General features: G+C 38.7%; 1 protein-coding gene and 2 long non-coding RNA genes across 3 annotated transcripts; all 3 read left to right on the forward strand.

The window, feature by feature from the left end:
• The first annotated feature begins 1,096 nt into the window (after window positions 1-1,096).
• On the forward strand, window positions 1,097-6,576 carry LOC141730605 (uncharacterized). The gene is made up of 4 exons (XR_012582209.1): window positions 1,097-1,228; window positions 2,931-3,006; window positions 3,169-3,215; window positions 6,103-6,576. It is a non-coding gene; the product is annotated as an uncharacterized LOC141730605 (long non-coding RNA).
• A 27-nt stretch (window positions 6,577-6,603) lies between these two features.
• On the forward strand, window positions 6,604-20,934 carry LOC141730549 (synaptonemal complex protein 1-like). Its single transcript, XM_074549068.1, has 15 exons — window positions 6,604-6,729; window positions 6,895-6,968; window positions 8,312-8,370; window positions 8,766-9,475; window positions 10,045-10,153; window positions 10,899-11,083; window positions 11,525-11,592; window positions 12,513-12,574; window positions 16,228-16,290; window positions 16,953-17,015; window positions 17,863-17,979; window positions 18,563-18,673; window positions 19,341-19,433; window positions 20,342-20,416; window positions 20,866-20,934. The coding sequence occupies exons 6-15, from the start codon at window positions 10,998-11,000 to the stop codon at window positions 20,932-20,934; spliced, it is 807 nt and encodes a 268-aa protein (XP_074405169.1). The 5' UTR covers window positions 6,604-6,729; window positions 6,895-6,968; window positions 8,312-8,370; window positions 8,766-9,475; window positions 10,045-10,153; window positions 10,899-10,997.
• A 1,210-nt stretch (window positions 20,935-22,144) lies between these two features.
• LOC141730604 (uncharacterized) lies at window positions 22,145-23,478 on the forward strand. The gene is made up of 3 exons (XR_012582208.1): window positions 22,145-22,285; window positions 22,593-22,679; window positions 22,765-23,478. It is a non-coding gene; the product is annotated as an uncharacterized LOC141730604 (long non-coding RNA).
• The last annotated feature ends 236 nt before the right edge of the window (window positions 23,479-23,714 follow it).

Raw genomic sequence — 23,714 nt, forward strand, 5'->3', positions numbered from 1 at the left:
CCTGTCTCTGTGTCCTGCCAGCCATGGGGGAGCGGCTGATAGCAAAACCAAAACAAAACTTTGCTCTTCAGAGCCAGTCTTGAAGGCACAGAACATAATATCCAGCATAAACAGAACAGACAGCTGGGGATACAAGCATCCTAATGTCACCCTAGGACAGCACAGTTATTCCAAACTGACCCCCAGCAGCCCCTCCTCAACGATGCCATCTGCTGGGGCTGTGCCAGCTTCAGGAGATGCCTCCAGGGCCTGCATTCCCTGTGTGAAAAATGCATATTGTATGATTGGCTTTTCAGAAATATTAAAATGAATATTGTATGTGTTGTCTTAGATAGTTATGTTGTACTAATTTTTTTAAGTAGTGTGTTAAATCTAGTTTTAGGTTATAACATAATGTTAAAATAGAAACTATGCTACGTAAGATACTTTTATAATTAGAGTATTAATATGTTGGGCAATTTGAATTAGGACAATATGAGATAATAGAAACAAAGAGTTCCAGACATCTGGGTAACTTTTTTCTGCGCAGCATAAGCCTGAAAAAGGACACACATTAACAGAGGATTAACCCTTAAAAACAATAGTCTGTTGCATATTCATACCCCTCATACATGATGCATAAATTCCATTCAAACACAGGATTCTGTCTGATCAGTGTCAGCTTCTTCCTCTGAATCCTGACGGCATCTTCATAGCTGAGCAGGCAGGAAGAAGTTTGTTTCTTCAGATAAGAGAGCAATAAATTCTCTTTCTCTGAAAGATTTAGGTGTCCTGTGGCCGCTATCTCGCTGTGAGTCCTTTCTTTAAATAAAGTATCTCACATAGCATAGTTTTTATTTTTACATTATGTTATACCCTAAAACTAGATTTAACACAGTACTCAAGAAAATTAATACAGCATAACTTTCGGACACAACACATATAATATTCATTTTAATATTTGCGAAAAGGCAGTCATAAAACACTGGTCATAAAGCATTTTTCCCACGGGAGGACTGGGCTCCCGCAGTTATTCCCTGTGCAGGCGGGACCCCCCCTTCCCCTCAGAGCTCTCCCGCGCTGAGGGGCCGCTGCCGCTTCCCGCCCTTCGCGCCCGCCCTCAGCGGCCGCCGGGAGCTGGGGCCGCCCCGCCCGCCCTTTTATCGGAGCCATGGAGAAGGAAAACCGCTTTAAATTGTTCATGCCGCCGCGCCTGAGCGCTGGGCAAGTGTCTGCGGGCAGATCCCAGGTGAGCGCTCGGCCGCGGGGCCGCTGAGGGCGGCCCATACCACACACCCTCCCCCCCGGCCGCCCCCTCGGGCTGTGCTGCTCTGGAGGCCGCGGCTGAGGAGGGGACGGGGGGAAAGCGCAGGGCCCTTCCCCGGGGACACGGGGACAGTGCTGGGCCCGGGGAGTGCCCCGGCAGAGCCCCGAGCTGGAGCGCACACACACCTGCCCCTTGCCCCGGGCTGGAACGCGCACACACCTGCCCCTTGCCCCCAAAGAGCCCCGGGCTGGAGCACACACACACCTGCCCCTGCATAGGCCGTGACGGCTCCTGCACTGGACTAATTTCTGTGCGTATGCCTAGAGTCGCACATGCACAGACATCTTTGGTTTGAATTTCAAAGACTTTTGTTGTTGTGTTCTCTCAAAACTGAAGGGAATCATCTTCTGGAGCATCCGCTCTGTGTTGTAAGTCCGCATTTGCTGTGGATAATTCAGCCCAGAGAGCGAGCTGGGCTCCATCGCTGGCCGGGCTCTGTGTACAAATCACTAACAGGATGGGGCTGCTGAGGAACTGCCTTGAGCTGTTTTATTTTCCAGCATCAGTCTCATTATGTGGTTATGACAATGGGAAGATGCCAGCAGCTCACATCCCAGGCAGCAGACAAAGAACTTAATGTGACAACTTACTTCAAAAGTTTTTTGACCAATTACACAAAGCAAAAGCATATTGACAGCAGTTCTATCCAACCACTATAAGCACAGGTACCTTTGGTTAAAACTATGCTTGCCTTTTTTGAATACAATACCTGTTTGTAAGCCTTGAAACACAATGCACAGAGCTCCATTATTAAGCTTAGAACTTCCTAATACCTTGCTAGATAAACTTTTCTGTAGCTTAGGGAGTTATTCCAGCCAAGCATTAATACACAGACCACTGTTCTATTTGTCCTTACTTTTCTAATTTTTGCATAATTTTTCTGCTGACCTATCTCATGGCTGCTGCTTGGCTCTGATCACAGTTCTGCTGTCTCTGAGGCCTGCCTTTTGCAGCTTCCCCAAAACTCTCTGATTTTATGGATTCCCACAGGCCCCACTCAGATGCTCGCACTGGCATTGGTGTCTTGGTCTCACCAGATGAGGTGTGCAGTGAAAATGTTCTGTCCCCACACTGAGTTATGAGAATTCAACAAGTTATTTTTTCATGTCAAAGCTCCTTATGAAATATGTTGAGATTCAAACAGGATATTCTGACATCAGATGAGTTAGCTGTTTACAGGATGAACTTCTGTGACTTCAAAAACTTGTAAAAGGGTATTTTCATATTGAAACATAATCAGATATGGTTTAGAAGTGCCCTTGGAAGTAAAGCAAAAAAGAAATATCAACTACTGAAGTCTTTAGAAAAGTAATTTTTCTCCTTGAGTCCTTTGCCATGCACCAGTGCCCAGACAGGCAGGAACTACTGAGTTCCCTGCGTTGAATGCTCCCCTTTGGCCACAGTCTATAAATCAAACTGCAGGACACCAACGGTTTGATCAACCACTGGGAAGTAAGAAGTGAGCTCCAAAGCCATTACCAATACCTTGGTACCCAAAATTGTAGGCAGCTGTTTAATTAATGACACATTCTATTTTCACATTCATCTGTAGGGATTTTTTCTGGCTTTTATAATTCTCCTTTGCAAATCTACTCTTAAGGAACTAATTTTTAAATTTGTGCAGGGTATTAACAGATGCTCGGATGATGAATTTAAGCTGCCATTCGATGTGTCGAGCCGTGGCGAAATCACTGCTTCAGGTACGATTGGAATATTTGCCATGCACCTTCTTTAGATTTTTATATATTGTCAAGTTTTAATTTTCATGAGTAGTCTCACAGTTTCATGTCTGTAACTGTTAAATACAGTATCCCTGTTACTTTTTTTAGAAATACATTGATCAAAATCTCTTCATGTTTCAGATACAATTTCACAGCAAGTGAAACTTTGCTCTGAAGTAGATGAAGAGGTCAGCTAAGTATCAACTCTGCACATCTAATTCCTTGGGGTCTTTTGAATTTGTTCCCAAACAGTGCCTAAAGCATTATTCAGTAGATATTTCAGGGCTAAAGGAAGTAGTCAGAAGGGAATGATGTTTTCTGTCTCCTGTTTAAAGCTGAATCACTTAGAGGAGATGCTTGTGATTTAGTGAACATGCCTGGAAATTAATCTTTAAAAATTAAGGTGATTGAAATATTGTTGTTGTTTTTTCTTTTTTTGGAGTGTCTGCAAAGTCTATGAGCTTTTATTAGAGTAAGATTTAAACACTTAAGTATCCTTGTGGAACTGGTTCTGAATACTCTGTTGAGGGGCAGAAGGGTTGAAGTCAGAGTATTCTTTAGAAAACTGAAGTGGATTATCCCAATTGCCTTTATTCTGGCTTTATTTTATCTGTAAAACAATGAATTCAGTGGTTTCCTCAAGCACTGGATTCTCTTGACAGTGTCTTTACCAGCACATCTCTGCTTTAGCACAATTCAGTACAGCTCATTTTTTTTGCAATAGCTTCTGTACTTTGCAGCTACAAAACACTGTTTGCTACCACAAAATAAAACACATTTATTGTGCTCCCTGTGCTGTTTTTCATATCCCTGACAACTTTTTAGACTTTTTTAATCCTAAGCTATTAAAGTACCATCAGGACTGTATCAAAACTGTGATGCAGCCAAAACAAGGATGGTGTTTGGGGCTGTTGTAAGTGAACCAAAGGGCCCTTAGGGCTCGTGTGTTGCTCTCCCTGCCTCAACCACTGGCCGAGCACTGCTTGTAGGGCACTTTCAAGGTGTTCTAAGGGCACAGGGGTGGTGGTTTTCCTTCCTGCTCCGTGCGTGAGCAGAGAACTGCTGGGACACTTGGATATTTATAAATCCCTGGGTCCAGATGGGATCCATGCCAGGGTGATGAGGGAGCTGGCAGATGAGCTTGCCAAGCCTCTCTCCATCATTTATCAGGAGTTGTGGCTCACTGTGAGGTTCCAGATGATTGGACACTGGCCAGTGTGACACCCATGTACAAAAAAGGTAGGAAGGAGGATCCTGGTAATTCCAGGCCAGTCAGCCTGGCCTCAGTGTCAGGTGAGATAACGGAGCAGTTCACACTGAGTGCTATCACAGAGCACTCACAGCATGGCCAGGCTATCAGACCCAGCCAGCAGGGCTTTACCAAGGGTGGGTCATGTCTGACCAACCTGGGCTCCTTCTGTGAGCAGGTGACTGCCTGGTGCATGCAGGAAAGGCTGTGGGTGTTGTGTATCTGGGCTCCAGCAAGGCCTTTGGCGCTGTGTCCCACAGCACACTCCTGGAGAAGCTGCAGCCATGGCTGGGACAGGAGCACTCTGTGCTGGGCTCAGAACTGGCTGCATGGCCGGGCCGGAGAGTGGTGGTGAATGGTGCTGCACCCAGCTGGCAGCCAGGCACCAGTGCTGTCCCTCAGGGCTGTACTGGGACCAGTTCTGTTTAATATTTTTATAGACGACATGGGTGAGGGCTTTGAGTCCTTCATGAGTAAATTTGCAGAGGACACTAAGCTGGGAGCTTGTGTTGATCTATTGGAAGGAAGGAGGGCTCTGCAGAGAGACTTAGATCAGTTGGATGGATGGGCAGAGTCCAGCAGCATGAAGTTTAATCAGTCCGAGTGCTGAGTTCCACATTTTGGCCACAAAAATCCCCTACAACTATACGAGCTAGGGGCGGTGTGTCTGGACAGTGCTCAGACAGAAAGGGCCCTGGGGGTGCTGGTGACAGCCGGTTGAACACGAGCCAGCAGTGTGCCCTGGTGGCCAAGAAGGCCAATGGCTCCTGGCCTGGATCAGGAATGGTGTGGCAGCAGGAGCAGGGAGCTCATTCTGCCCCTGCTCATTCTGCTGAGGCTGCACCTTGAGTGCTGTGTCCAGTTCTGGGCCCTCAGCTTAGGAAGGACGTTGAGATGCTGGAGCACATCCAGAGGAGGGCAGCAAGGCTGGTGAGGGGTCTGGAACACAAGCCCTGTGAGGAACGTTTGAAGGAGCTGGGTATGTTCAGCCTGGAAAAGAGGAGGCTCAGGGGTGACCTTATTGCTCTCTACGGCTTCCTGCAGGGAGGTTGGAGCCAGGTGGGGTCGGTCTCTTCCACTGGGCAGTACTGACAGAACCAGAGGACGGAGTCTCAAGCTACAGCAGGGAAGGGATAGGTTGGATATTAGGGAAAAAAAATTCACTAAAAGAATAATGAAGCACTGGAATGCTCTTCCCAGGGAGGTGGTAGAATCTCCATCTCTGGATGTGTTTAAAAAAGCCTGGACATGGCACTTGGTGCTGTAGTTGAGGTGTCAGGGCATAGGTTGGACTCTATGATCTGAGAGGTCTCTTCCAGCCTCATTATTCTGTGATTCTGTGATTCTGTGTGTGTTCATGGCAATATCACAGGTACTCCTGGGCAAAGTCTCTGAAGCTGCTTTTACTTAACTCAGCAGTGTCTGTCAGAAGGAGAGGACAGAAATGGGGTGAAGAACCTGCTAGAAGGAAATTTGGCTTCACTGATAATTCTGGCAAAACTTTTATTGATTTTGGTGGACTGCAGTTATCCATGTCTTTAAGCCCATCTATTTGGTGATGTCTGAAGGGGGTTTGGGATATTTCATTGTATTTGTTTCTCCTGTGTGCTCGGTAATGCCTTTTGATACATACACAGAGGATGCACAAAGATTGAAACTTGGGCTCCTGATCATATATATAAGCTTATATCACCATCTGTGGAAAAAATATTACTCTTGTGATGTTTCTAAGAGATAAATACATTATCTACAACAGTATTAATTAGATATTATATACTATTAATTAGATAGTATTTGAGATTAACTTGTGGAACCTGTTTTAATAGAATCCAGAAACAACGAATGAATTGTTCTCAAAACTCTACAAAGAGGCTGAGAAGATCAAGCAGTGGAAACTGACTGTGGAAACTGAACTAAACCATAAAGAAAGAAAACTCCAAGAGAACAGAAAGATTATTGAAGCACAGAATAAAGCCATTCAAGAACTGCAGGCCAGTATTGTATAGTGTACATTGAATAGATGAAGTTCAGTGCTTCCTGATTCAGTATGACACTATTATTGATACAATTAAATATTAAAGACTCTTGCAGTTTGGTTTGTGCCTTGAGAAAATGACTATTTTGAGAAGGTGCAGGCACCTGTCCTGTGTGAGGGTGTGTATGAAGAATATACCTGTAAGTGTCTCATTTGCTGGTAAATTATTGTTCATTAATTATTGCATCTTTCATGCAAAAGATGACTCAGCGTGTAATTCCAGATAAAACAGACTTCTGTCTACTGATGCCCCAAATGACTTTTTAATGAGGGATTTGAGAAGTTCAAGTGCATTTCTAATATATTTTTCAATAACAGTGTCTTTTTGCATCTGTTCCCCATGAAATCAGTTTGAAAATGAGAAACTCCATTTGAAACTGGAAGATGAGATATGTGAAAATAAAGATCTCTTGAAAGAGTAAGTAATAGAACCAAGGATATATTTTTGTGGTGGAAATAATCAGTTTCCATGTTGGCAATTTTTTGTAGCTGTTAAATTTTGAAGGTAATTTCCATTGTTACTCCTTAGGTACACAAAGTACTGTGCACTCCTGTGCAAACATGATATTTTTCCCTCCTTTAGAGCTGCTGCTTCGAGGCATCTGTGTAATCTGCTCAAGGAAACCTGCACTCGCTTCACAGAGAAGACCAGCAAATGTAAATGCTGTTTTAGTTTTTATTTATCAGAGTAAATGTACTTCTAGCTTGCTCTAAATTCAAAAACAGAAGCAAGAAGAAGAAATTTCTCATGCTGTTCAGAAAAGTTCTCCAGTTGAGATCTACTGGATGTGGCTCTCAGAATGAGAAGTGAATTTTAAGTGGCTCACAAAATTGGAAGTGAAGCCCCAGGTCTAACAGACTTGTGGTTTGTAGTGCTGAATGCAGAGGGCTTTAGAAGGCAGTGAGATTGTTTGCTGCAAGGGTGCCAGCCTGGGAGCTCCTTGGGTGCCCAAACACTGCTCCAGGTTTGAGGCAGTGCCCACAGCCCCGACTGGCACTGGAGCCACTGCAGAGCAGGGCAGGGCTCCCCAAGGCTGCTCAGCCCATTGAAGCTTTGCAGTCCCAGCCACACACTGGGAATGTATTCAGACATGAGAAGTGACACTTCATGCCTGGTTTTAGGCAGTAGAATCTATTCTAAATCCCCAGCACTCTGTAACAAATTTCCAGAGCTGACCTTTCCTGTTTTCAGCCATCACACATTTATGGGGAAAAAAGGTCTGAACCCCAAGGTGTAATGAGTAACTGGAATTCTTCTCATGAAACTGAACAAGCCAAGACAGTTGGATAACTTATTGAAGTTTAAATTCTTGAGGTTTTAAAATATGTTATTGATTGGGAATTTTACTTTATATGCAATTTAGAATTGTTATTATAATCATTAGAATTTTACTAACTTGATCCTGGATACTTAAGAAGTGTCTATTTCTTTTTAGCCTTAATTCTAGAAACACTTGTATATAGTTGTACTGTTCTTTTTTGATAGCTGTTTCTTTTACTGTTCTCTTTTTAATTGTTTTCTTAGGAAAAAATAGTATCAATTACAAAAGTGAAAGGAAAGAAGGAAAAAATGGACATGGAGTGTTGCAATTTTATAATGACAGCTCTGTGGTTATAGGTATCTGCTGATAGGAAAAAATTCAGTGCTAAACCCTAGATTACAGTTTATAAATACTAACAGTTTTGATACATCATTATTCAACAGCATTAATACTGTAATAATTAACATTGTCACATAAACTGATCCAGAATTACACTTTTCACAGAAAAAAATATCTTAGGAAGGAAATTTAAAAGTTGAGGTTGCTTAATGTTTCAATGAAATACACATTTTCCCTAGATTCTGTAACTTTTGACACCATGTTTCATAATTACTTATTTAGTAAGAATGGAGCTGATAATTCCTTTGTTAATTCATTTTGCTGATTAAGTATAATGACTTGGGCAGCTGGCATTCTTGTTCAAAAGAAAAATTTTCTCATATGTTCTTGCTTTGATAGATGAACAGGAAAAGGAAGCAACAATACAATTGTATGAGGAACTTCACAGCAACGTAGAAGTAAGTGAGCAAGCCAGATGAAAGGCATGTGAGTTATGTGAGCTGAGCTGAGTTCCATGTTTATGTTGGGATACTGTTTGTATCCATCCTGTGTGGGTATCAGGTCATGTGTGATGCAGGAAGTTGGGTTTTCAATCCCTTTTCAAGAATTATTTTTGTGTTATATCAAACACATTCAATGAAGAAGGTGCAGCAGTGTGTGGGATGTAGATCCCTGTGATCTGGGTGATGTGTGCTTCGTGCTGGGTCACTGCCACAGCTTCTGGCTTCTGGCTTCTTTTTGGGCTCTGTTTCAGCTCCTGCTGGTTCCTCAGAATGGCTGAGGTGGGCAGCAGCCCCTGGAGAAGTTCCAGGGTTTCCAGTATTGAACTTCAAATATAAAATTTTGTTTTTAGAGAATGACAGTGGCATTTGAAGAGCTTCGTGTGCAAGCAGAGAACGACAGATTGGAAATGAGTTTCAAATGTGAGAATTCTGTTTATTGAGTTTATGCAGCTGGCTCAGTTTTGTACTTCACAGCTTGTGTTACACATGCGGTGTCAGGGCAGGCAGATGTGAAGTGCTGGAATGGTGAGCAGCTCACACTGAGACACTGGGACCCTTCTTTTATTCCTGCTGCCTTTGGTCACTGCCTGGCCCCTTCTGTTGCTGTTCCACTGGGCCAAAGCTGGAACTTTATTTTTAAACAGTCACTCAAAATTGAAGTTTTGTCTGTGAAGTACAGTCTAGAGATCAATACTTACTTCCCATAGTTTGCTTATTTAAATGATAATGCACGAGTGTATAGCTACAGAAACTTTAGCTAAATGCTCTCTCTCTGTTTGTACAGCCTGGTATGTTCCTGTTTCATTTTCACATGCTCTTTTCTGTTTGTATTTTGATTATAAAATCAAACATTGCCTCAGCAATTACTCTTGGGAAACAAATGGTACAGCTGTACAATTCCAAGCAATCTTAAAGTGGAAGTTTTATTGAACTTGTAGTATATTTCAGCTAGAATGTTAACTATGGATGTTACTGTATCTCCAAAGTAAAAGACGAAGCAGAAAAAGTGGACAAGTTTGAGAAAGAATGCAAACTGGAAGTCAGTCAAAAGGAAAAGCAGGTTTGCTCATTTTACCATCTAATATGTAGAGCTTTATTTGTGCCTAAAGGGGCAATGCAAGAGCCAAGAAGTGTTTCTGGGTATTAGGAAAAAAGACAAAATAACATCTGAAGCTGCATTTAAGTCAAATTCTGCTAAGTTTACTGGTGTTTCAGTACCTTTAGTCTCCTGGAATTTATGGTTTGGTTTTGAATTGGAGAACTTTTTTGTTTAATGTGACTTGATCAATATTTGGCTAAGATTATATCTAGACAAATATTATCCATCTGTCTGTCTTTCTGTCTGTCTGTCTTTCTGTCTATCTATCTATCTATCTATCTATCTATCTATCTATCTGTCTGCATATCTATCTATCTATCTATCTATCTATCTATCTCTGTCTGCCTGTCTATCTATCTATCTATCTATCTATCTATCTATCTGTCTGTCTGTCTGTCTGTCTGTCTGTCTGTCTGTCTAATCTAACTTGAATAACAGCAAAATGGCTGCTTATCATACCTGGGTACAAATGAAAATTAATATCTGTCCCTTTCCCAGACTTCATGATGATATTTCTTGCATTTTTCTAGATTTCAGCTCTTACCATACAGAGAGATGAAAAAGATGATGTCATAAAAGACATCAAGGCTGAGCTGCAGACATCACAAAATAAGATTGCTGACTTAATGGAAGCAAAATGTAAGCGTTCTGCCTGCTGTGTTTAAATGTAATTGTTTCTAGAATTTAAATGTAATTGTTTATGATTGTTTATTTATTAGATGTAATTGTTTATAGAAGCGTAGGAAACAGGGCCATGATAGTCTTATTCTGTTGCTCGTTGGCAGCAGAATTTTGGGGCCTTGAAGGCCTTATTTTTGTTTGGAGCAGGAGCTGCTCATGTGGGAGCAGGACTGGCAGGGCAGTTTTTAGGGTGAGTCAAGCAGTGAGAGCTTTTGAAAATTGCAAGGGGAAAATATGTTGCTTCAGTTTTGCAAATGTACGGTCAGGCAGATGTCACTGAGGAAACTTTTCAGAATTTGATTTACAATATTTAAGCCATCTATATTCAAATTTTATATATTATTTTATAGTAGATGATATTAGTACCATTTGTCTTTGTTACATTCTTTAAATGTATGTAATTTTCCATTTTTAACAGTGTTTTTTAGTAAATATCGTATTTTTTAAAATATAAACATCTTTTTTTGTTTAGTACATAATGAAGAAATGTTAAAGGAATCCCAGGTCAGTAAAGAACATTTGAGGGCAGAGCTGGAAGAGGCTAAAATTTCATTGCAAAAGGCAGAGGTACCCCTTGCTTATAGTTTTACAGTAGGAATAGACTGGTTGAGTATTTGCATAAGTAATTATGGATACTTTAGACATGAAACAGCTGTAGCTCTTTGTTGCAAAAGATGTTTAGAAATGATATCATGTCTTGAAGGTTACTCAGAAGAACTTGGAAACTGAGTTCCAGACTACAGTGAAAACATTAATTCAGGTCACTGGAGAAAAGGAAGAGCAGGAGGAAGAATGTAAAAAAATGAAGGCTTTGCTTGCAGCCCTGACAGAGGAGTTTGAGACTTCTGTTGCCAATTTGAAAAGCTTGCTGCAAGAAGAGCAAAATAGGTAAATTAATGAGTTTAAATTCCAAGAGTGATCTTACAGGTTGCAGTCTATGACAAAATCAATAACAATTGGAAATGAAGCTGAAATTTGGAGGTTTTTTCCCCACAGTGGTCTAAATGCAGAGAGTTTAATGTAATTTTTTTTTTGTTTGTGATAGCTGATACTGTATAAAAAGTAAATTTTTGCCCCCTCCAATTTTCACAATTCTCTCTTTAAGAAATACAGATTTCTGTAGGTATATATTTGTTTACTTTTATGTCTACTGTTCTGAGGTTGTAAAAGTGAAATTTGATGTGTGTTGCAGGCAGATCTATCACCTGCCAGTTGAAAGATAAGTGTTCTTAAAGTGCTTGTGGGAAGACTTTGTCTTCTTGTCCTGTAAGTTTCAAATGCAGTGCTTTGTACTCTACATTTGGGGTTTTTAATTTACCATTTTCTTAGATTAAAGAAATCTGAAGATGATTCAAAGCTACTTACCTTGGAGCTCCAGAATAAATCTGCTGAACTGGGTAAGGCTTGTAGAAAGGCAGGAAATGAGCTGGGCAGTAATAAAAATGTTTTCTGCTGTTGTCTGGAAATGGACTGTCTCTGGTAGCTGGGAAATGATTTTACAGTACCTCTACCTGTCAGGAATGCCTGGATTTATTTTTACTCAGCTGATCCCTTTTCTTTGGGGGTCACTGGTACTGGCAGCAGCCAAAGGGCAGTGCTGTGCACAGCTCCAATAGTCAGATCATTCATGCATGAATTCCTCTGGAGGTAATTTTGGTTTGCAGCTCAGAGCAGCAGCACTGCAGGTGCCAGGAGTGACTTCTGCAGCAGAGATAAAACCCTCCCATGGAGGTTTCTGTGACCCTGCCCATGCTGGAAGTGCAATGATGCTGGCAGGGGTTGTCTTTAAATATCATCAGTTTGATATCCTGTGGTTTCTAGGAATGTGCTCCTTAGTCCCCAGAGTAAGAGCTCTGCCTTGCTGTTGAATACTTGCAGAAAATACCAGAATTGTGAAAGTGCACATAGAAACCATTTGGAAGTTAGTAACAACTAGTTTCCTTTCTCAGCATATCCATCTGATACCTTCAGCAGTTCAGATTTTTTTTCTGGAACAATGCAGGTGCATCAATATTTGGAGAACACTCTAGTCTTACAGTCCATGGTTTATCTGAAGCTATAATTGTGGAAAACATAATAGGCTCTAAATTTTATATAAGATAAATATTTAGTTTCTCCTCAGATATAGATTTGCTAATGTCTGAATCATTTTCTCAAGTCTACATTTAGATTAAGTCATGAATTAGCTTTTCAGTTTCTTAATTAATCCAACAAGTTTTGAGAACTGGGTATTGCAAAAGGAGAAATGTTTTATACTGCCTGCTAAATATGAAAAAATCATTTCTGTTCCAATTATTTTACATTCCATGTGCTGTAGAAGAGATGACTAAAGTGAAACGTGATAAAGAAGTGCAACTTGAAGAGCTGTCAGAAACTCTGGTAAATGTTCATTTTATTAATCTCATGGCATTTGCTCTTCATATGAAATTCCTCTTGCTTTGTAAGTATCTTAAATGCCATAAATAAACTCCATCTAGTCTACCTTAACATTTCTACTAAACTTTCTCACACACAATTTCAGTGTTTTCTTTGAAGAACTTCTTTATTGCCTCTGTTTGTCCTGTCTCCTGTGCTTTTGGTTTTTCTTGTCTCCCATGTTTTTGGTTTTCCTTCCCAAGTTTTTTGGTTATTTCCTTCTTTGTTCATGCCCATTCAAATGCCACTCCCTCTGGATATAAAGTTTTCCCATTTTTTCTTCCTTCCAGGAAGGTAATTAGCTCTGGCCTCTGTGAACCCTGCTGTGCTCTGACACAGGCCCATTTTCTGTCACAGAAGTCTAAGCTATATGAAATACACTCTTAACAAAGGTTTATTTTCATTATGATTTTATATTTACAAGCCTAACAAGAATCCATATCAACTAAAATTAGGATTGTGTGAAATGATGAGTGCATTTTACTGTGTCTGCTTGTTGATATAATCTGTGCATTGAGTGATCTGAACTGAGTTTCACTCATTTTCTAAAATGGGCAAATTGGAGGACTTTTACTGAAGAAGAATCTTGAGGCTACTGTAGAAAATATGCAGAGAGAGAAAAATGTGGAGAGAGAAATGAAAATGCTCTCCAGATGAGAGAGGTCTGAAGCAGAGCAACAGTAACATGTTTTTAGAAATAGTGCAGTTGCACATCATGACTTGGATACAAGTTTATACATAGAAACAACACCAGAGCAGGGTCCCACCCTAATTGTACAGCCCAGGTAATGAAACTCTCAGCAAGGGACAGACACGAACAGCACCGGTGTCACAGTTCACTATCTCACACCACTTCCAGATCCCAGCAGAGACTGCAAAGATCCAATCTGGATAATCCATGGCATGGATGTTGTTGGGTTCTTCTGAAAGCCTTGTGCTCATGTCTGATAACCTCCAGCATTTGGAGTTTGCACATGGATACTCAAAACTCTTCCTTTTCATTTTGCAGAAAGAATTGCAGGATTTGAAAGCACAGCTGACAAGTACAGCTGAGAAGGAACAAGATTATTTAAAGCAGCTTGTAGCTCTGAAAACAGATCTTGAACAAGAGGCGTATGACCATTTTAAAAATATAATATTGAATTAGTTTTGGTGTAATATAGAAGTTGCTTTAATCCACAGTGAAATGAACTATGATTGTTTGCTTATGAAAATTTTGAACCACATATATGCCATTAATTATATACTTACATTTCTAAATTCCACTTTCTCTATTTGTATGTATTCTATGGCATATGTAGTTGTTCCATATCTCTCTGACTTATTTAACAAGAAGAGAAAGTTTCTGAATTCATAGTTAATCTTGCTTTAAAATACATAATCTTCGCTAACCATTATATTTATATAAAAGTTGACTCTGATTTTCTTTCCTTCTTCTGTCACCTTTTTACATCTCTCTGACTCTGCGGCAAAGCTTATATTTGTAGATAAAGGCCTGGACTTCTTTTAGCATGGAATAACACTTGATAATGGGTGTGTTTAATTAAAAAGGAGATTTCAAAGTACATCTTCTTATTCCTCTTGGGCATTTGATTTAAATTAGGTTAAAGAAGGAACAGCTAACAGTGTATCTCAGTAAGCTTTCACTAGAGAAAGAACAAACAGCACAACAGAAAAATGCTGTGGCTGCAGAACTCCAGAAGCTGCAAGAACAACAAGAGGCAAGTTGTAAACTTCCAGCTTTCTTGAAAGGACAATACTCAATTTGACAAATTACTCAGTTTCACAAATTAGATGATGAGCTGCAACATGACTTGGGTCTGTAGAGCACCTGAGCTAATTTTTGTGTTTGAATTGGAAAGGAAGTGTATTTACACTTGTGAACAAGCAGGTCAGTGTGCTTTGGATGTCTTTGAATTTTTTAAGAAGTCACATTGAATTTTGTTTCTTTGCTGACACATGGGTCTTTATTTAGGATAGTAAGAAAAAAGAAGAAAATACAAAGCAGTTAGTTGAAAATTTAGAAGAGGCAAATAGCCAGCTAAGGCAAGTAAAAACAAATATTAATAAGTGATATTGTTAAAGGAAGAAGACTCAAATACTTAATTGTGTTCATATGCTGCTTTCTGGCATACTTTGATTAATGTTTTTCTAGATTACATAGCTAAACAGAAACTATTCAGAATTGCTGTTGGCCAAGTAGAAATTTTCTCAGATTAGAAATACCAATTGCTGCAGGAACAATGATTGCCATCATTTTGTATTACACAGTAGGAGCTGTCTTGTTTTGCATTAGACATCTCAGGTGTGAAGGAAATTCAAATGGAAGCTGAAGGTTATGGATGAAATGTGACAAGGCAAAACTGGATCAGAGTTACTCTCTGTATCTCCAGTTCAATAGACAGGCAGCTCCCATGTTTCAGAGCTGCACTGCAATAGTCCAGGTCAGGATGGATTTTCCTTGGGTTCCTGGAACATCTTTTCCTACTTACAAGAAGTATGGACAGTTCACATATTGACTTACTGGGCATGTTGCTGCATTTTAAGAACATTTTCATTGAGCAGCTTATGAAGTTCCCATCAACATTAGCAGCTCTTTTTAGAAAATAAAATATGGGTTTGTTAGAAGTACTGAAAATAAGTTAAAGGCAATAAGGAAATATTTACTAATGCTTGTTAATTTGGCACTTAGAAATGAACTGGAGTCTTTGAAGGAGAAAATGGCAAAGACAGGTGAAGAGATGAAAAGTACACTGGATGAAAGAGAAGAAAATGTATGTCCTGTGTCATGAAAATATCTTACAGAACCTGTAGGACAGCATTCAATGTAAAATCTTTGTTGGGGTTTTTTCTGCAAAGCTCTGCCTGGGGGATGTTATCTCTGCCAGAGGTTTCTTCTTTCCCAGCTGCTGCCAGCTGTGCCATTGTGTGTCCACATGTGAGCCCTGGTGTTTCAAAAGACAAGCACAGTCACTGGGATGTTCACTCTTTGCTGGAAGTTTAATATTAAAGATTTGTTTGTTTTCAGGCAAACAGAGAACCTGCTTTTCTGTTTTTTCATATACCCACTCAGTGATGGAAGGGTTCTGGATTATCTTTTTCTGTGTAGTGTGAGTTTTAGCTTAAATAGATTCAAACATTTTTACTTTCTTTCTATTGGTTCAAAGCAACCTGGGGTTTTCAGCAAAATTTCAAAATTTCATTGTAAAAGTCCAAGATTTACAATTGTAATTTCAGGTTAAGAGTACTGAAAATGAAATTTCAAGAAAGGAAAAGCCATTGAAGATTCTAGAGAATAATTGGGAAAATTCATTTTTTCATGGATGTAGGGAACTTCATACAAGTGCATTTTTGAAATTGTGAAGATACTGGGTTTTTTTTTTCTTCTTCTTTCTTAACTCTATAATCACTAAAGAACTGGTTCACTGCTCTTAATTAACATCTTGTGGTACTTTATGGCTAAAACTCTGATTATTCTAACATGGCAGCTGGTGTTTCAGTCCTATTGGAACAAACCAGACTGGTGCAAGTGCAGGTTTGAGAACATTTACAGGAATTGCTCACACAGGGAGTAATTTGTAGAATTTACTAATTCATGTCTGAAATATCTCTTTCAGATGAATAATTTAAAGAAGCAGGTGGAAAATAAAACCAAATGCATTGAAGAGCTACAGCAGGAGGTGTGTAGAGATTTTAATGTCACAAATACATAAACACATTATACTTTGGGTTGCCTTTTCAGCAGGTTTGTGTCTGCTGTGATGTCTTTAGATACACCTATGTAATTTAAAAATTCTCCTTTCTTATCCTGACCCTGAGCAAATTAGGGAGTCATGTTAGGAATCACTTGATTTGTTAAATGAGCCTTAATTTGAAAAAAGCAATTGCAAAAATAATATCTTTAATAAACTTCTATTTTTTTTTTCATTTAGTGCATAGTGTTATTTATGTATTTGTAATGAGTATCTCAGTTACCACTAGTAGAAAAAAATTCTGCTCTGGCACAAACTGTAGTAACTTCACTGTAAAAATAAATTACTTGTATTTTTGGTCATGACATCTTCACACCTTCTGTCAGCAGCATCTTAGTTTTAATTCCCATTCTGCACCTCATTTGTTATTCCCTGCTGCTCAGGAGGAGCCTTTCCTAAGGTCACGAAGAAACAGTAATTATCACAGAAATTAGCTGAACATTGATTTGTTTGAAGAATTGTTCTGGAACCTGAGCTGCACAACAGAGCGTTATTTGCCTGATGAAAGCTGGAATTTCTTGATGCAGTTAAACCATGACATAATTCTATTAACTTATTAAGGTAATGCTTGTTTTGTTTAATTTCAACAGAATAAGGTGCTGAAAAAGAAAATTACTGCAGAAAGCAAGAAAAGCAATACTTATGAAGGGAAGGTAGGTTTAAATAACATCATGTAGAGGATGAGGTGAGCGGTTTTAGCTCCCAGTGTAAGTAATGATAATACTTGTTAAATACATTCTGAGCTGGTTTATGGATCTGGGATACAGACTTTGCAGGAATGAGCTCATAGTTTTTAGAAGATGCTTCCATTTTAATCATTGGGCACTGACTATTGGGCATTTAAGAGAAGGATTCAAATTCCAATTAATGATGTTTCTAATCCATTCCTTACTTTTTTTTTTTGTTGTTGTTGATAGTGGACTGAACAGGGTTCAGCAACCTCATTGTAACAGAAAAGCATTTAAAATACATATATATATGTAAATATTACTCTTTTTAGTCTGTTCTTTAAATGTGTTTTGCAGTGTCAATCCCTCTGATGGGAATATTGTGTCCAGCTTTGGGTACTGCACTTGAAGAAAAGTGGAGTGTTTGAGAATATTCATATGATAAAGTTAAAAGGAAAAACTGTAATCAAAATGCACAGCTGGGAGGAAAATGTACCATAAAACCTGTGAAAATCTGATACAGATTTACAAGAGAGAAAAACCAAACATCTGTGTTTGTTCTTTCCTGAGGCATTCACAGCATTTAGGGTGACTGCTTAGGGCACTCTTCCCCATTGTGCTGTTGTCATTGTTCCTTTGAGTATTTTCTAACTCACTTCAGGCCAAAGTTCAACTCTTTATTAAAAAAAACAAACCTGAACTTTTAAATAGGAAACACTTGAATCATACCTGAAAAGTAACAGTGTTTGTGCTCAAAAATAAGAGGTAAGAAAAAATCATCAACATTGTAATTCCTAAACAAATAACAGCAGCAATTCTGCTTTCTCAAAAGGTGAATAAATTGCAGTTAGAGATGGAAAATATGAACAAGCAACATAAGGAAGAAGTTGACATCTATAAAAAAGACATAGAAACAAGAAAAGTAAATGAAAATAAACTTCGTGAAGAGGTGAGAGCTGTTAATTTTTACTGCAGTTTACTTTTTTTTAAGTTTAAAATGTTTTTCTGAAGCTTTATTGGCCAGAGTCCTTGCTCATATTTCAGTCTTATCAATATAAATGGAACTTGTTGTGTTTGCCTGTGAGCAAAGCTTTAGTACATTAGGTGCTTAGGATGAAGTATTTGAATATGTCTTTGACAATGAGAACTCCATTAAAAATTCCTTCTTTCAAGATATAGTTTAAAGAAATTTCACCCTTGGTATAAAGTCAGCCCAGTTAAATTAGATTATAACTTCTCCCACATTAGGATTTTTCTGCCCACACTTTTTTTATAGCAATGCTAAGAAGTGTTAGGGCAGAGTGCTTGAAATGGCCTTTTGGTTTGCAGTGAGCTTGCCTGCCATGGCTGTACCTTTGATCTTGCCCATTTTAACAATCTGCAGAAAAGATGAGGGATTGGAAAGGGATCTTAAAAGCAAATGAAGCCCAAGTGGGACTGCAAACTTTGCACCCACAGGGGGAAGAAGAAATTGAGATTTAAAAGAAATATATTGTTATGTTGATGAATGAAATGCAATTTATTACTGACAGGTAGAAAAGATGAGGTTGCTTTGTGATGAAACTGCAATGATACAGAGAGAAACTGATGGCAGATGTCAGCACAAGATAACTGAGATGATGGCACTGATGGAAAAGCACAAGGTCAGAGATTTTCCTGCTTGCTGTGGTTTGCAATGGGTGATACCATGTCAATACCATGTTTATAACTTGTGACACCACATTAATGACCTTTCAAAAGCAGAAACAGGCCTGAGTCTGGGAAAAGGAAGCTGAACACATGCTGCACTTTGCATCATCTAAGATTAAATTCATTTGAAGATTATGAACACATTCCTATGGGCAGATAAATTTCAATAATCTAAACTTCTGGGGTTGTTAGATTTCTTTTTCAGTTCAGGCTTCCTTTGATACCATCTGAATGCAATATTTTTCAGTATCAGTTTGGCCTCTTTCTCAGAGGTTACCTAGTGACTGTCAGCAGTTTAGCCTGACACATTTTAGTTTACCTTTCTATTCCTCATTTTGCAATATCTTTAGCAGATACATTAATCAAGATGGCACAGTTGGCTCTTAGTGCTGAGCACATATTGCTGCACAGAAATAAAGCACTCTCTGCCAGTCCACAAAATAATAGTTGAATTGAGCATTTCCTGTTTTACAGTTTCTGCAGAAGCATCAATGAATCTTTTCTTTCTGAATCTTAAGAGCCTGGTTTGAAAAAATGATGTTTTAAGACTGGATAACTCTATAATTGCAACATGTAGTCACATGTTTTGAGTTTGTTGTTGGTTTGGTTTTTTTACCACAGAATGAATATGATAAAATGGTTGAAGAAAAAGATGCAGAGTTAAAAGTATATAAAATGAAACAGCAAAAGCAATTCTCATCAGAAAGAGCACTGGTAAGGAGCACTTTCCAATGGTCAATAATTCAGTGAAGGGGTTGATGTCCTTGTGTAGTGGTTTTATATTGGCTAAGTGCCAGGCACACACAAAAAATACATCACTCATTTTTCTCTGCTGTAGTTGAGCAGAGGAGGGGAAAGAAAAAATCAAGGACTGAGTTGAGATAAAGATTAGGAGAAAACCAGTTTGAGGGTAAAGCAGATTCAGACTTAAATAGTGTAAAAAATTATTATTGATAGAATTAATAGTGAGTAATGAGAATTAAACTAAACCCTTAAAACACCTTTTTTCCCAATCCCTCCCTCTTGCCCACCAACAGCACAGAGAGACAAAAGATGTGATCTTCAGTCAGTTTGTGACTTCTAAAAGTCTTTTTTCAGTTTGCTTAGAGAGTTTCTTTTTCCTGCTGTCCTCTGGGGTCTTTCCCACCAGAGACATTCTCTGGGAACTCTTCCAGTGTGGTTTGAATTTTTACCAGTAGCAGTGCCACCCAACCCGCTGCAACAGATCTTATTCTGGGCACTAAAAACTCCAAATGTTTCTAAAAATAAATAGGGGTAGCAGTGTGTTTGTGTCTGCTCCTCCAGATATTGTGTCATGTTCTGACTCCCCACTTTGAATAGGAAACTTTAGTTTTAAATATTTAGATTGTGCCCTTTCACCTCTGTTCTCCCAACTGTTTTAAGGTATTACCTTGAACATTTCTGATCAAATACCTGTTTCTTACAGTGCTTCAGTCTTTCTTAAACAAGCCAAAGCAAAGCTTCAAGTATAGGGCTGAAAAGCACATAGAAATATCTTGTGTATCTAATGAGTATCCTGTTAATTACTGTCTCACCTGGGACTGTTTTCCTTTTTCTGGGCTGTGCATAGTTAACCCTGTCCTTTATTTAATGGTTTGTAGGAAAATGAGCTGTCATGTTTGAAAAGGGAACTGTCCTCCCTTAAGGAACTACTGAGAGCAGAAATGGAAGAAAAGGTGGAGTTTTTTTATTCCCTGAGCAGTGGGGGTGAGAGGTGTGGCTTGGGCTTGTGCTGTGGGAGGAGCTGGGTAAGAAATGAAACTGAACAGAAAAACGGTGACTTTGGAATGCTGGGGTTGTGCCAAATCTGGTCATAGATTTGTGTGAACTTTGTAACAGTCTGTGATTATAGATTACATATAAATAAACAAACAACAAAACAAAACTCTCCTTTATTTTTGGTAATTTTAACTAGCTAAAGAAAAAAAGTTCCCTGAACTGCAGAGTTTTTTTCAGTGACTTTTGAATGCTGGGGTTGTACTAAACCTGGTCATATTTTTCATATTTTTGTGTGAACTTTGTAACAGTCTGTGATTATAGACTGTGCTCTGTAATTACACCAATAAGATTTTTAACAACTGAAATCAAATAAATGTTTCCTTGCTGTCGCATAACTCTTTTGTAGGAGAATCTTGTAAAAGAGCACTCTGGCAGTATGATTGCTGAAAGTGAAAAGAAACACAAGGTAACTTGAACTTTTTAATTGCTTTTAGAATTTGGGAGTGTTTATATGTGTAGAATCAATTGAAGTGCCATGAGAATTTATTTGCATTCAACAAAAGACATTGGAATGCTTTTGACTTCAAACTTTTTAAATTATAGAAAATACAAACTTATGTTCCTGGGACTCCTAAACCTTGTTTAGATCTATACAGTGAATCTATTAATGTAAAAAATAGAAAGTCTCCAAATTATATTCCTAAATTTAAAAAAAATAAAAGTAAAAATAAAAAATGTGTTCTTCAGAACAGGAAGTCCCTTCGACAGTCCAACATTGAAGTTTTGTAACTCCTAACAGTGAATTTTTCTTGTTGCATTTTTCTGCCTGTATTTCTTACTTCTCTGTAGATGATTTTTTTTTCCCTCTGAGATAAGACGGGATTTTAAAGGGTCACACCATTCCATGGAGATATTAGCAGTTTCTGGAAGGGCTCCCAGTGTGTAATTTTTCTTGCTCAGTTGTTGATTTTTTTATGTCTCTAGAACTGATTTACTTAGTCTTACAAGTGTCCATTTGTAAAGGCACTTTTCCTCTCTGGAAGAGAAAAAAGCTGATTCAGCTGTAAAAATGGTCAAAGTATCAAAGTAGTCCTGACTGCAGAACTCACCCTTCTTCCCTGTCAGGAGTTCACTTGTGGTTTTCACATTGGAACAATGGAATCCAGCACTGTTTTGATGTTATCTGTCTAAAAAAGACTGCACTGGACCATTCAATGCTTCTCTTTTTAACTTCTAATGAAAAAACTATTTTAAGAAACACCAATCTTGATGTAGCTATCAATCTTTCTCTGAAAGCCTTTTCCTGCAGTTTTGTTTGTTCCCATTTTCTTTGATGTTTGATAGAGTCCAACATATTGGCTACAGTTCAGAATAACCTGAATTTCTGCAGATAAGCATGGAGAACTTAAATACAATGTGCCATGAAACTCAGCTCTTCCATAGCTTCCCCTTCATTCTCCTCATTTGGCAACAAAAATAATATAAAAAATTATATTTACACCCCACCCCACTTTGTTTGGGTCTTTGCTCCATGTTTGGATGGAAAGTTCAGAGTTCCACCATTTCTGTCAGGTGAATTCTTGGACACTCAGACTGTAAACTGGGCCCTGAGTTTGGCTTTAGATTCCCTACTTACCCCATAAAATATAATCTAAAAAGAGAAACATTTTCTTTCCCAGACATGTGTTATAAAGACTCCCCCAGTGGATAAAATGCAGAGTGGAAGAAGCACAAACCTGCCTGCAGAGCAGAGCAGCAGGAAAAAACAGAAAGTGCTGGTGCAGCTGGACACTGAGTCAGACAGCTCTGAGCACACTGACCTCCTGGTAAGAGCCAGAGAACAAATAATGGGCTGAGCAGCTCTTTGTGCTCACTGCTGGGGCTGAGAATGGAAATAAAGAGTTTGGGCTTCCACATTCCAGCCGATATTTATCTGTATATTTTTAATTTATTGGTTCTTTCTGGAATTGTCATTGTATGTACATAATTACCATTCTTTTTATTGAACTGTTATGCCTCATAATGACATCTTAACTTTTTTTTTTCATAGTTTAATATCCTTAGAGGGAAAGAAAAAGTATTTTTAATATAGTGTGACTAAGTACCTTTAACTTTTAACTTTTAATTTATTAGAGCATAGTATCGGAAGAAGAAATGTTTAAAAATTTGTACAAAGATTATCCACAAGCTTCACGGTTACATTCCACAGCACCAGAAAAGGTATGTTAGCCTTTCCTAAGATTAAAGCAAGCAGTTAATCAGATTGTTTACAGAAACGAAAGGATGGCTTTGTTTTCCTTCCCAGAGCCCAGCTCCATGCAGTGTGAAATCTCCAGGCTCTGCTCTGAAACTCAAAACCATGAGGAGAATGCGCGAGGCGGGCTGGGCTGCGCTCTCCAAAACGGACAGGAAAAGGAAAATTAAAGATGCTGTAAAGCTCTTTGCTTAAAATGCAGAAATGTCCAGTGCCCTGGCATTGCTTGCAGGGCTGTTTTTCTCTCAGTTAGTGCTTTGTTGCATTTTTCTGTCATATTCAGTGTGTTTAATACTGTGTTCATTCCTTTACACATATAAACTTTAGAGATCTATAACTGCAACCCCTGCATAGCATTTTCCACCTTTCCTCCCTTGTGCTTCAAAATGTTGAGACGAAAATTGGCCAATTTTAAATTTGGAAATAAATAGAACTACATAGAAAGTTGTTTCAAAGCTGTTTCTAGCATTAGAAATTCTAGTTTTAAATAACTTCTGTTCTTTTGCATTTACTCTGTTTCTCTTAACACATAAATACTTAGTGGAGAAAATGTAGCTGTAAAATGTATGTTCTTTTACTGAAGTCCTCTTGCTTTTTCCTGTATTTTAATGGCTGTTAGACCTGTCTTTTAGATTGTTTTATTTTCAGTATGTTAAAATGGTTTTGAAACTTCTAAAATTTCAGTAGAATTACTTGTATTTAAAAAGATTTCAGCTTCATAAGGAGTGAAATATGCATGTTATAAGATTGTGAAGACAATGTTAAGATGCCATTAAATTATTTATCTGAAATATAAAGTTTGGGACTATTTGTTGTTGCTTTACATATTTGAACACAGACAGAAATCACCCACCGGCCTTCCTAGGGACCAGCACAAGTGCAAGGATAGTTTAGAACATCTATTTCTGTATAAATCCTTGATTAATCTTGGTTTCACAACAACGACAAACCCTACTTCAGAGCCTAGACATAACAGGAAAACTACAAGTACATCTTAAAAT

This window comes from Zonotrichia albicollis, chromosome 11 (genome assembly GCF_047830755.1).
Source record: "Zonotrichia albicollis isolate bZonAlb1 chromosome 11, bZonAlb1.hap1, whole genome shotgun sequence".
NCBI classification, from domain to species: Eukaryota; Metazoa; Chordata; class Aves; order Passeriformes; family Passerellidae; genus Zonotrichia; species Zonotrichia albicollis.